The 14,794-nt window shown below is 41.2% G+C and overlaps 1 protein-coding gene across 1 annotated transcript in view; it reads left to right on the top strand.

The window, feature by feature from the left end:
* The window catches only part of dcc (DCC netrin 1 receptor), a gene marked incomplete at both ends in the record, with an annotated part of 265,559 nt that overhangs the window by 100,067 nt on the left and 150,698 nt on the right, over nt 1-14,794 (top strand). The window contains 3 exons of the mRNA XM_079290162.1: nt 1,503-1,790; nt 6,096-6,246; nt 7,294-7,430. Of these exons, the coding sequence (XP_079146288.1) occupies nt 1,503-1,790; nt 6,096-6,246; nt 7,294-7,430 (576 nt within the window). The remainder of the gene's footprint in view (nt 1-1,502; nt 1,791-6,095; nt 6,247-7,293; nt 7,431-14,794) is intronic.

Raw genomic sequence — 14,794 nt, 5'->3', positions numbered from 1 at the left:
AGAAATGGGAACTGATTCTTTTCTGATTCCTACGCTAGATATAGATATAGGGGACTGATAAACTCTTTTTTTTTCATGAATACAATTTGCCAAGTATTGATTATGTCCCCTTTGAGACCTCCCAGAAAAGGAACCCGTCCCAGAAAAATCCTTTCTCAAATAATGTTATCCGTGGACGTTTGGACTGTCACGGGGTTCAGGAGGCAAGAATAACACAATATAATATTCCCATTTAATCATTTGAACCAGTTTAGACCCTACTGTAAAATTGTGGGACAACATCAACACGGAAAAGAAAATAAGCTTCTCTTTATTGAATTCCTGACATTCCTGCAGAGTGTAGTTAATCTGCCCGGAGGCCCCGGGAGCATGTTGAAATGAAAACATAAGCAGGCGTGAGCTTCAGATGATAGAATGACTGGGCTGTGCAGTGCAGTGCATAAGTGCGGCTGGTTTCAGCGTGTGTTTACGTTGCTACAGGCCGCTTGTTGTTGAAGTGAATCTAATCAGACAGGAAGCGGCGTGCGTCCTAAACACAGCGGGCTGGACACTGCCTGTCCACCCTGTCCCCGTCTCTCTGTTTTTCTGTCTGACTTTCAACTGTCCTCCCGTTGTTCAAAGTCTAACTCTGTCTCTCTCTCACATCCACACCCGCTGGGCCTCAACTCCCTTCCTGTTCCATCCTTGTCTATATAATTCTCTTCTACTTGTCGACCTGGAAAACCTTTACTGTCAGCTCACCTCTTCTTCTTCTCCCTGCTGCTGCTGCTGTGTGTCCTGTGTGACACAGACGCTCTATTAGTACTGACAGCAGGAATGATAGAGAACTGACGCAGTACTGACAGCAGTATTTACAGTAATAATAACACCAGTACTAACAGCAGAACTGACAGCAGGACTGACACAGTACTAACAACAGTACTAACAACCGTAATAACAACAGTACTAACAATAATAACAGCAGTACCAACAGCAGCACTAAGAGCACTAACAACAGTACTAACACCACTACTAACTCCAGTAGTAACTCCAGCAGTAACTCCAGTACCAACAGCAGCACTAAGAGCACTACTAACACCAGTACTAACGACAGTATTAACGGCAGAAATTACAGCAGCATTTTAAACAGTAATAACAACAGTACTATTAGCAGTGCTGAAAGCAGTACTAACATCAGTAGGAACATCAATGACAGCAGTAGTTTTTGTAGATGTACAATTATCCTGTCAAGCAGTAGTTGTAGTTGCTGCAGTTCATTTCAGTACAGTACACAACATTACAGTCCAGGTCAGTTCAGTACAGTTCTGTTCACTATGTGCCATTCAGCTCATTCAGTGGAGTACATTTCTGCATGGCTAAATGAAGTGAAGAGACAAAGAAAGGACTCTGTACAGGGAGTCAAAGAAACAATCAACAGAATATGTATTTTTACACAGAGATAAGTCTATCGATCCCCATCTTTCTGTTAATACCCCCCTCCCCCCTTTACGAAATCTTTCCAGGTCCGCTGAAGGTGGTCGTGCCCACTGAGTCCGTTTCCTCGTACCTCGGCGATACCGCCCTGCTGCGCTGTGAGGTCTCGGGGGACCCGACGCCCATCATCCGCTGGCAGAAGAACCGGGAGGACCTACCGCTGACCTTTGACCCTGACTCCCGCCTGGCGGTGTTGCCCTCCGGCTCTCTGCAGGTCAGCCGCGTCCAGCCACCAGACTCCGCCACATACCGCTGTCTGGCCGACAACCCTGGCAGCACCAGGACGGGGACAGACGCCGAGCTCCGAGTTCTCCCAGGTAACTGATCCAACAGTGATGTACCGCAATCACCTGACAAATCATTTTACTGTACTTGAGTGCATATTTAAGGTGCTTGTTCTTGAGTCTTTTACCACGTTCTACTCCTACTCCATCCTGCTTTTATCTAATGATATAATGTATATGACATATTTTTCTGCATTGAGTACCTATACTTTTCATACTTTTAAGGTATGAGATTCAAGCAACCGGTAAAAAATTATCCAACCGAAAAACACAGCCCAGTGTTGCAACAGTCGAAAACATTTTCCCTTCAGGCCTCCCTCCAAAGCCACTCCCCCCAAGTTATCATATTGAACATGAACAACCAACCTGGTTATCGGCACTAATTACTAGCTAGTAGCTTGTGTAAGATGATGCGCGATGAGTGCACAGGTCAGAGTGGCCATTGTTAGGCAGGAAGGGAGTCAGACAGGAAGTCTGTCCAATAATTTGCTTCGGGATGGGACAGGCTTATTACAAGCTTATTACAGGCTTATGACAGGCTTATTACAGGCTTTTAACAACCACAGATACCGTTTTTTAGGCTTCCACGGCAACGACTGCCGTGGCTGGAGGTATTATGTTGTTGGCTTATCAGTCCTTACATCTGGTCCATTCTCGTGAATGTCTAACCAACACCTTCAGGGAATTTCTTCAGGTTTGGCAAAAACGTCTACCTGGACTCAAGGATGAACTGGTTGGGTGGTCAAAGGTCAATGTGAACACGTTTTTGGCCATAACTCAAGAATTCAAAAGCCAGTTTAATTTAACACAAATGTCTGAACAGGATAGAATGATGAAACATTCTGTTTTATTGTTCATGCTGTACACCTGACATCTATTGCACTTTTGTCCAGTCGGGGAGAGGGATCCCCTCCTCTGTTGCTCTCCCACAGGTCTCTCCCCATCAAAGGGTTTTTGGGGGGAGTTTTTCCTGATCCGATGTGAGGGTCCCTGGACAGAGGATGTCGCATGTGTACAGATTGTAAAGCCCTCTGAGGCAAATTTGTGATTTGGGGCTATACAAAAATAATGTGTTGAATTGAATTGAATTGACATCTAGACAACTTGACTTGTTAAAGATATGCAACTGTGTGGAGGTCATTCTAGTTGATCTGGTTTCAGTGGAGAGTTTGGCCTCCCATAGGAGTGTAGACTTCTGTAGATTAGTTCAACCTAACTTGGAACTTATGGCATCAACTTTTGTACATATTTTTATTGTTATTTGTGTTCTCAACCTCCGAATGTTAACTTAGAGATACAGTCTTGTAACAGTGAAGTACTGCACCAGCAGTTTTACTTCATAGTGAGTTCTACCTTCCATTTTGTCAGGGAGTCATTTTTGTTAATTTTCTCTCCATGCTAGATGTCTCATTTTAAAATGAAATGTGATGTAATGAATACTAAGAGAGTACGATGGGATTTTAATCATACGTCTGAGAGGAAAGAGTTTCTCATCAGTCTGCAGGGAGTCCGTCAGCCGCCGATGTTTAATACACTCCACACCGTGCAATTACACCAGTCCATATACTGTCCACTTCATCACTGGTATTCCAGCTAAGTTTAGCTCTCTCTTTCCTGGTTAAACACCAAGCTCAAGCTCCTGAAGTGTTCCTGCGCTCTGTCCCAGCGGGGGGTCTCTGGAGCCGGAGCGCCGACCTTCAGCAGGATAATCACATGTACTTTGCATTTCGATCGCCACTTAGTCCCTTATTCAAAACCGCTGCACCCCATCCACCCTCACACACAGCTGCAAACATGTGTCAACAGTTAATCCTCGTCAGAGTCCCATCGGTAAAGTTTAGGAGGAAAACTCACAGGGGACAACTACAGCCGTTGATTACCTCAAAACTCACCTGGCTGTTACATAAGACAGTGTGCAAAATAAAGTTTAAGTAAACAAAAAGAAAATCCAAGCTATATAAGAATAAAAACAATTAAACCATATAGTAAATAAATAATAAATAACAAATTTCAATAATAAATAAATAGATGCATCTATAATTAAGTAAATAAAAATATATATGTTTATATATATGAGAAGTTCAAATTAAAATCAATTATTCAAAAATAAATCGGTAGAATTAATTAATAAATCCATTTCACATACAATAAATAATTTGATTGATTTGATTAATCAATGAAACTGTTCAGAAACATTTTAAATTAAGAGTTAGATTGAATGAAGTATGTATTGTATTTCAAATATTCAACAGCCAAAAAACATAATCCTGTGTCCTGCTGTCTCTTTGTGCTAAGCTAGGCTAAACATATTCTGGACTTATATCTCTAAAAGTGATATCTGTCTGACTCTGACTTCACTAGTTTGGTTCTTCATCAGGCTTCAGAGGATCGTTTTAACATGTCTCAAATGTATAAACCACAGAGCTCCCTGTGGTTCCAGCTTAAACTCATTTAGTTTGTTACTTACTTTTGTTACTGAATCCAGAGGTCGTACAGCTTTACACCTTATTCATTATGTTTGAATCACACAAATCTGTCCATGCTGCAGGAAACAATCACTTAATCAGGAAATAGTCTCATGGGATTCATTGAATTTTCATAGTTAAGTAAGTAGTTATAATTAAGATTTATAGTTGGCAGAAAATAATAACTAAAATATGTAAACCCATAAAATGTATATATGATACAAATGATCTACCATGTGAAGTATACAATTGATTACAAAAATATTAGAATATATATGCAATATAATATTACATACACTATTACACATAACACAATCGACTATAAAAAGTAGAATACAAATATAAAATAAATTATATAATTTAAATAATAATATGTAAATTAATATCAGCTCAATCAGATTCATTTCAGAAGAAATGAGGTGAAATGACTCAATGCTCAATGAGGATGAATACGGGCTTACCAGCATATTTCAGGTTGGAGGTGCGTATGTTTGTGTATGTCAGTGCCGTGGGGCGTGCTAACTTTCTGTCCCCGAAAGGAAATTGTCTCGTCCTCTTGGAGAACCCACCAGCCCTCGGGCCAACCTGAGGGCGAACACAACCTGACCCACCGCAGGGGGTCAGGTTGTGTGTTTGTTGTGTGTTGTGTGTTTGTTGTTTGTTGTGTTTGTTGTGTGTTGTGTGTGTGTGTCTGTGTGTGTCATTTTGTATTTTATTTTATTTTTTTATGTTTTAACTATGCTTTTTACCATGTTTTTACTATGTACTGGCTCTGTGGCACTCTGAGATTTAAAAAAAAAAAAATGAAAAGTGCGTTACAAATAAAATACATTATTATTATTTATTATTATTATCAGACTTTAGTTTTTGATAGAAAATTTGATAGAAAATCTCATCTTGAAAACATGACTGCTTCAACCCATGTCGACTTTTTAAGAAGCCATTTCAGAGGTAGCCTTGTTATTCAAGCATCTATGGGTTTGTCCATCAGAGGAGTCTTAGATTTCTTAGCCAAATATTCACATACTTTTAAGAACCTTGAGATCCTACCCAGGTCTTGTGATTTCGCTGTATTTCTCATACTGGGACTTTTTGTTCCTCATCATCCTTAATTCTGTGCCTAAATGTGGACCAACAAAGTATTAGGTCGTTGAGTATTTGTTGGGCTCCAAGAATGGATATGTTGGTCAGTTAGCCCATGCTTTGGTCCAGAATGAAATATCGCAACACCTGTTGGATGGATTGCCATTCAATTTGGTTTAGAGATTCATGGTTCCCAGACTTTTACAAAATACCTTGAATATGATTGACATTCATTTGTGTTCGGTGCTACTCTACAATAATGCAAACACTGATGATATTTAAACTACAGAAATGACAACCAGCACCGTAACACTTGATGCCTAAATGTTCAGAAAAACTGCTTGTTTGCTTGTTTGTTTTTTAAAAGCAGACCTATCGCTTTACAGAGCTGGCAGCTGTAGACTCTGAGTCATGTTTAATATTTAGACAAATGTGTTCTTCCAACCTTGTAACAGTTGACTCGTCCATGCACAAAGCCAGCTCCACAAAGAACAGTTTTTTCCCAGTTTGGTGTGGAAGAACTTGACCTCGATCCCATCTAACACATATGGAACAAGAACGGGACCGTTGCCTTCGAGCCAGGCCCTTTCCACCCAATATGTTGGACTTCACTGTTGCTCTTCCGTCTGAGTGGGAGCAAATACCTGCAATTGTTTTTTAATGACTTGTTCAGCATCATATACGCCTGCAACGTTTGGGTATGTTTGGCCACATATGGCCACGTTTAGTATTTCAGAATACGAACTCTGTTTCAGTTTCTGGCTTCCTTCTCTCCGTCTCGCTCTCTCAGAACCCGGCGTGAGCAGGAACCTCCAGTTCCTCCAGCGTCCATCCAGTGGAACGGCTCAACTGGGAACCGACGCCGTGCTGGAATGTTCCGCTTCCGGATACCCGACTCCGAGCATCCAGTGGAGGAGAGGAGAGGAACTGATCCAGACCTGGTATGTCCACCTGTCTGTTAATATTGTACGTTGTTCTGAGATAATCCAAGTTTAACCCACATGATGACCCATAATCTCTACTCAGGGTATAGTTTGTCCAGTATAGCCCCACATGTATCCCAATACAGCCCAATCATTCACATAAGTCCAGTGATATTACATTGTCAGTAAATGTTATAAAAAGACCAAAACCAACAATGAATGTGTCCGACTAACAAGTAGTGTGTGTCAATCGCCATCAATGAGCCACACTAGCCGTGTTTCCATGTATTTTCTTGCACGTTTTGAAGCATCGCATTGGAGAAACTGTAGAGGTTTGAGGTGGTTTTGCCTTTGAAGAAAATCAGTCGACGCACTTAATCGAATAAAGAAAAGCGTTTGCCGAATAAATTCAGCGGCAGTGGCCCTTACTCGTCTATTACAATCATTGTATTAGTTTGTTGTCATCTCCAGACAACTTGAAACAGCCAAAACTAGCTGACATGAGAAATTATTGACAATTGAAACTAATTCTTGAAAACTCATGCATGGGTTAGATGGTTAGATGATTTATTTCCAGTTCGCAACCTCCACTTCTTCTTCTACTCTGTTTAATGGTACAATACAGACATGCGTAGCCGATAGCACCAACTTCTGACAAAACTACGCTGTAGCCAAGTTTATCTGCTGCAAACCAGTCAATGGAAACGCTCGAAATTTGCATTTCTTTATTGCAAAATTTCAAAAGTTATAAGAATACACACATTGAAGTATATGTTGACTCAATCCCTCAGAAACCATCCTGCTGCCAGAAATGCACACAGCGCCAAACGTAGATTGATACACAGCTAAAAATAGTCCCGAATAAATGCACTATTTCCACATGGGGACCGACTGCTTTGAGAATCTTCAGTAGAAACCAATGGGCCCTGTCTGAAAGCACTGAGGGACAGGATTTGTTGACAATGAGAACATTTGTAGAATTAACCAGACTTATCCTAAAGAAAACGAACTTGAAAAAAAAGAATGTGCTGAACGAACTGTACCTGACTCTTCCTTCCTTTGCAGGAATAAGAAGTACTCTCTGCTGGTGGGCAGTAATCTGATCATCAGGAGTGTCACTGACGACGACTCTGACACTTACAGCTGCACAGCCGGCAACAAGAATCACAACATCACTGCACACACTGAGCTGAGTGTACTAGGTGAGCCAACACATGTTGTTTTGGTGCATTTTTTCTTTTATTTTGATAGTGACAGGACAGAGGTGACAGGAAATGAGGAAAGAGAGAAAAGATGCAACAAAGGTCCCCAGTTGGCATGTTGTGATTGCATGGATGACGTTATAAAAGCTAATTCTAATATCAACGCTAAAACCATCTTAACCCTCAAAGAGGAATGGACTAAATGTCCCCACTCTCCAAAACACACATTGGTCCTCACACGGAAGAAGTAAAAGAGCACACACGCACCTTCAGTGTTCCGTGTTGTGGGAAAATAGAAGATTAGAGCCGTGTCTCTTCACAAATTTCCCGAGGGAAAACCTGACAGGAAACTGTTAACAGCCTGACATCCCCAAAATAATAAAATAAAATAAAATACAATTTAAAAACATTCTGTATCCATCCGCTGACAGGCCCCTCCTTTCTGCTGACACTCTCCGCCAGAATCACATCCAGAATCAAAATGCGCTCATGAAATATAAAATCGGATTTCATGAGTCTGTTTGCTTCAGGAGGTTTTCATAAATATCATATGTTTGTATTTATTCTCTGACTGCTCCCCAGCTGCTGCTGGTTTCTAACAGATGCTGCTCGTGCATTCAGGTGTGTTCAGCAGAAAGTCAGCCGGCTCAGCCGGAGAGGATCTGAAAACAGACCTCCACTAAAACAAAGCAAGGGCCTGTGTTGGTGGTGGCGTCGTACGGCTTCAGATGACGCATGAAACACGCATGAAACACAATGCAAAGAGGCTTTATAATGGAGATGGCGCATTGCAAGGTTTAGAAGCTCATCCAATGGTTTTAAATGGTATACGCTTCCTGGGTCCTAAATGGGAGTGATCATGGCGTGTTGCCCCCTCCACCTCGTTGGGATGGATGAATGAAGTTCAAGTTATGTTGTGCATTACGAATGAATAGTTTCTTCATAATGCCATTATATTTTCTTTGGCTAACATTAGATATTTACACAGCTTACAGCCATATTTAGCGTTTCGCAAGTTATTTTGCTAAGGCGGTTTGCCTATGTTAGTTGCCAGATTTCGCGAGACTCTGCTGGGACGAAGAAAAGTTAAATTTTCTCCTGAAAAAGGCAGTTTCAGTGTCAGAATGTTCAGAAGATATGTGGCTTGTGAAAAATGCTTTGGTGACTATAGGGAGAAAGAATAGGTCATAGACTGTGTTGACATCTCCCATTGGAGTTTCCTGCCGTAAGTCTCTTAAAGGGGCGGGTCAGTGGCAAAGCCCACCTCACACAGATACAGGACACTGACTCACAGTGGACCGTCTCCATTCTGTACTGTCTCTGGTAATGGATTCAGTGTGTTGTTATAGGCATTCAACTTTTTGCCTGTGGAGCGTATTCAGTTCTTTGAGTAACACGGCCATTTGTTCGTGCCATAGACTGTATATAAGAAGTAGACGTCATGATGTCACCCATTGGTTAGTGGACTGCCGTTTTGAAACCTTGAGTTTGGCATTTTAAACATCGGCATCTTGGATTTTCTCTGTCGCCATCTTGGTTTTTTGCAACTAACGGGCGTGACCATATTTGGACTTGGAGAAGTAACGCCATGGTAGGGACGCTGTACACTGCTCTACTAGCGACCGGTCAATTGGCTACAAGGTAGCCCTGCCCTAAAGCATACTCTGCTTTATGGTCTGTTTGACTCTAAATGGACCATAATTTACTAAATGAACATCATGCCGTATTGAAGAAGACTCAAACCTAGTGAATGAGACCATTGTTTACAATGTTTACTGAGGTAATAAATCAAGAGAGAAGTAATCATTTTTTAATTGTCTTCTAGAAAATCAGACTTCTTTTTTTTTTGCAACCAGAGATGTCGCCCCCTGATGGCCATTAGAAAGAATGCAGGTTTAAGGCCCTTAAGGCCATCGTTATGCCAGGTTAATAGCAAATCCAATGATGATGGTGACAAAATGATGGATTAAAATGGATTTGTTGAGAGAGACGATCTGAGTAAACATCTGTTTGGGTCTTTTAAGTTGATTGATAGACTTGATTCTACTGTCATTATTTGTTGGGTTACTGTGGTAAGTGAAGTACTGTTAAGTCATACGAAGAGCATGACGAGTTATGATCTTTTGTGCCCAAAGTATTTGATCTTTTGTGGGCTCCACAAATGGTGTTCCCAAATACAGGGCTCATCACCGGGAAACAACTATATCAGATTTTTAAAAAAACATTAATGAAACATAAGACGATATGTTTACTTCTATCTGCGAGCAGATAGTTGAAATCAAACAGAAGCAGCTGTTGTTTGTTCGACTCGGGAGAAAATCTGCAAATTAACCTTCGGGTGTTTTCTGCCTCCTTCCAGCTGGGCCTCATCTCCGTCCTTTCATGTCTTTGTCTCAGCGTCCCCTCGGAGTCCGTCCCTGTGTTCCACATCACATTCATATTCTGTTTACACTCTGCTCTCAACAGTCGCCGCCTGCAAACATCACACGATGTTTAGAATAAACAACCGGCGTCTGTGTCCTCGGTGTGTAAGCGCTGTATTCTGACATGTTGAATTAGTGCCACGGAAAGATGTCACCGCTCATACGATGGTGAGACCGTTTACTGCTCAGACTCACTCCATGTTCCTGAAAAGTAATTGAACAATAATTCTTATTCTGTATAGTTCCTGTCTAAGCCCCAACCACAGTAGCAGTTTTGGGCCAGAGCCTGATAAATACATTGTTCTTGAGGCAAGTTAAGAGAGACGCTGTGTGCATTCAAGCATACAGCAGCGTAAATTCTTTATTTATTTCATTTAATTTTTCTAAAAGTGTATTTCTTATTTTCTCTGTCAAGTGTATGACTAGCTTTTACCTTCGCTGCCTAAATGTCCCACCATATTTGCTACAAAGTGACACTACTGCTCACATGGATATTTTTTACAACCGTAAGCAGCCTCTCTAGTCATTAGAGTTAATCATTAAAGAAAACTCCAATACATCTAAACGAGACGTCATTTTTAAAGCAACGTAGCTTTCGATCAATCTGGCAGAGGGGGGGGGGGGACACATTTCTCAATAAATCTCAGAGGAGAAATTCAAGACCCTCCCCTTGCTCGCTGAAAAGCGTTGTTGATGCATATTGACGCTGGGAAATAAGACAGCAAACTTCCCTTCTTCTAAATATTACTTTCGCATAAAACGAAAATTGCACTGTGCGTTTTTCTTTTGTTTTATTTTGTAGTAATTTTAAGTCAAACCATGACAACTAAGTAGTTTTGTTGCCTAAACGTAACAAACTATTTAAGTGACGTTGATTTCTTCTTTAGTTGAATGGGAACGTTATTTTGTAGGAGACAGGGTTGGATGAGGTGACAGGCACCCAGAGATGTGTTAGATATTTCTGAAGGGAATTCATGAAGCTAAAATCTGCAAAAGCAAAATAAAAATGAATAAAAACAAGCCACAGTTTTACAGGTGTGCAGGTGTTTTGCCGTTAGTCCAAGATGTCCTCCCAGCTTGTGTCTTCTTCGGGCCATACTGAGCTGGGCGGATGAACCCAACACCAAAATAAACCTTACGAAGGAACCAAAAACACCGTTACAGAACTGAAGCATTACAGAACTGAAGCGTTACAGAATTCCATTCCAATAAAACACAAGCTATGCAAACCCAAAAAGTATTAACTAAAGCCAATATGAATCTACACATAACTCAAACTCTGTATACCTTCTACAATCTAGAATCCACATCAACAGAATATCCCCATCTATTGAACACAAGGTGAAAGATGTGATCGGGATAACCCTTCTCAGTAACTTATGTTAAACACGCTGATCCTGTAGATTTCCTACACTCCATGTATTTCAATCTGTTTTTCTGTCACTTCTTCACATTAAACAGTCTTTGATAAAACGTTTCAGGGCTGAAGCAGACTGGGGATTTAAACTGAGCTTGTTTTCTTATCAAGCCGAGCCTGCAGCGATCTGAATGCACTCTGGGTTTATTTATTCCGTCTGTCCGCCTTTTATCTCTCCCCGACTTATCTGCAAATTAAATTTAGTTGAGAAGGTGAACAGTTTACTGACACGCTACATTAACACACTTTCTCTGCATATTTGTGGACTTTTGTGTCGGGTTAACAAAACATGCACACACTCAGAAGAAATGTTAGAAGTTCAAGCAAAACAACTCATGTCATACTCACGACTGCTGCTCTCAGTTTGTCTTTTTAATGGCGTTATAATTACCTCCAGCAAGGAGGCTGAGTGTACAGTTCAGTTGGTTGGTTTGTTTGTCAGTTTATCAGCTGATTCACAGAAAGACTACCGGCTTGAATTTGGATCTTGGGGGGAGGCTGTAGCATGAGCTGAAGAAGAACATTTTGATGCAGATCTGAAACGCAGGGCAGATGCCATACTTTCCGGACTATAAGTCGCACCGGTATATAGGCCCCACCCTCTAACTGTGAGAAGAAAACTGAATATTTACTTATATAAGCCACATCAGACTATAAGCCCAAATGCTATCCGCGATTAGCATTAGCGATTAGCATTAGCGATTAGCATTAGAGAATATAATATATCTTTGTATCCACCTTTGTACCGTATATCTTTTCATGCTTCATACAGACATATCTACCGGTTCATGATGTGGTGTGTTCAAGGACCCAAATGCAGACTCAGGACAGCAGAGTTATATTGCAAACCAAGATGATTTATTTCTCTCACTCAAAAACACGCACACAAAAAACTCTTGAACAAGTTTTGTAGAACTGTAGAACAAGTTTTGTAGAGCTGGAAAAAACTGGAAAAAACGGGAAAAAACGGTAACAAGTCAACTAGGAGGCGTCTCCACGCGCTCCGCACAGGTCCAAGCCAGGAAGTGGCTTATGGTACCGGTAATCCCTCTGATCCGAGCCGGAAAGTGGCTGGATCGACACAGGATCGCTATTGATCGCTGTCGCCATCATCCTCCTGTGCACTAAAACCATTGAAGTCCTCTTCTTCAGTGTCGGAATTAAACAGCCTCAGAATTGCTTCGTTGCACTCAGTCCGTCTTTCGTCTGCACCCTCAGTGTCACTTTGCTCCCGAGGCAAATCCGCCCCTGAGCTTGCGCTGTCCTCATTGCGCTGTCCCCCTCATCTCGCAGTAGTCCAGCCTTTCGGAACCCGTTGGTGATGGTGGATTCTTTCACACTGCTCCACGCTGTTAGGATCCACTGGCAGATTTGAGAAAAAGTTGCTCTTCTCATGCAGCGTGTCTACGTTGCTCGTAGCTCTGAATAGCATTTATGGCTAACTGGCTTGGCCAGTTCCTGCTAGCACAACAGCTATTCAGAGCTATGAGCAACAACAGTTATTGCCTCATTGCTTTTCGTTTGGTAGCCTTGAGAGACCTCAGTCTGTAATGCAAGTATGTCTGCATGAAAAGATGTACGAAGATATAATATATATTCGCTAATGCTAATCGCGGTTAGTATTTCCCCATTGGCGGTAATGTTAAAATTAGCTTAGAAGCTAGCGAGTCGGACATTTACTGTTAAAAGCATCTTGCCGTTCAACCTTTTTTGTTAACAGTCCTAGTGAGAGGTAGGTCAAAGGTACTTCATCCATATTGTAGCGACCCTGTCAGTAACTGCTGGTAGCAACTGTTCTTTGTCGGGAGCTAGTAAATGTTGTGTTAGACCGGAACCGGAAGTTGTGGTGTTGTGGCGGAGGAAAAGCTACGGAAAAATCCGTATATAAATCGCACCGGACTATAAGACGACGCCTCAAAGCGTGGGGTAAAAAGTAGCGGCTTATAGTCCGAAAAGTACGGTAAATATATCTCTCTTATTTCAACTGAGTGCCCTTCTAGTTTACCAATGATGTCCATTTGCTTTCTTCTACCATTGTTGAAGTTACTGTGACTTTACTATTAGTGAAGTTTAATAATTCCTGTATAGATGTTTTCACGTTACAAACCTTCCAGCGCCTCAAAAGCCATGACCATGTTCTTTTTCTGGTAGACTTTTAATGTGAAACAATGTTGAGTTTCATTGGCGGTATCGCTTAAAAGAGATCGGAAAGTTGCAAGGTGGGCAATGAGGGATTTCAAATGATATTTCTGAGAGGGCTTATTTGAATACAGGCACAGGTTTGAACTGCATGTTGTATGATTCAGAGTGTGACGAGACCTGTTTTGGTACTCAAGAGATATGAAAGTGAAAAGTCAAATGTTCATTTTCTAGACTTATTTCAAGCATCACTACTAGAAGGGTTGGAGTTTATTTACCATCCTGAACCTCCCTTTTGCAGTGAGGATCCTCATTTAACCTGCATCTCGGAACGTACATTTTTCATAGAATTTTGGAACAATTAAATGAATACCCACTGTTTATGGCCTCAAAAAATGTTTTAAATTTACATTCACTGATGCCAAAAGTCCACCAAAGACATAGAAAGGGAATTAAATAATGGAACCCATATAAACATACAGATGAAATTTAAAAAAAAGCATTTTGATGGAGAATGTGGCTGCTGTTTGACACGTGGCAAGCTGACTTTCCTAGTCTCTGTCTTGCATTTACATGAAGCTCATAGAGAAGAAATGTGTTGTGCTAATATGCCCCATTACACTTGTTTAGAAGCTGATGAATATCCACAGTGTGGTGATGTATGGAGAAGTGTGTTTTCTGACTCCACAGGGCAGTGACCATGATTAGATGATTAGGATAATGAACGTGTGTGTTCTTTCCCATAATACTGAGTGTGGCCCGGCTCATTAGCCGGTTCCTGTTAGCAGCTTAATGAAAGCAGCGAGAAACATAGTCAGTGCTGCAGCTATCAGTCATATTCAGTGTGCTGCTGACAGCGCTAGCTGGATGCTAATGGACAAGAGACTGTTCTGTAGAGCGTGAGAGGGATGACCCCATGCAACAAGTGAAACATCCCCATGTGACCATCTGCTTACAAGTGTTTTTGTTGAGTGTTCTTTTAAGGTTTTCTGGTGTTATCCTAAGATGGTTAAAGTGTTATTAGGGTGTTCTTCCAGGTTTTTAAAGAGTTTTTATGAGAGTGTCACTGTGTCCTGTGTGTGTAGTGGTGCAACAAATCATAAAACTCACAGTTCAGATCGGACCACGGATCAGAGTCACAGATCGGATCACGACAAAAGAAAAACAGAGAGCAAATATAACGTTTAGAGATCCCTGATCATGTTTTCTTTGCGGCTGATACCAATTGATGATCATTGATGATCCACATTAGCAGATACAGATCCCTTTGTTTGATTATAGCAGCTGGTCTACAAGACACTGTCCCAACATTGTTTTCAACCACTCTGACGTCAGTAAGCCATATATTTTTTTTAATGTTATCCTTTTTCTTCGATATTGTTAGT

The sequence above is a fragment of the Melanostigma gelatinosum genome, assembly GCF_949748355.1.
Source record: "Melanostigma gelatinosum genome assembly, chromosome: 18".
NCBI classification, from domain to species: domain Eukaryota; kingdom Metazoa; phylum Chordata; class Actinopteri; order Perciformes; family Zoarcidae; genus Melanostigma; species Melanostigma gelatinosum.
This window is presented reverse-complemented; position numbering and strand designations above follow the sequence as displayed.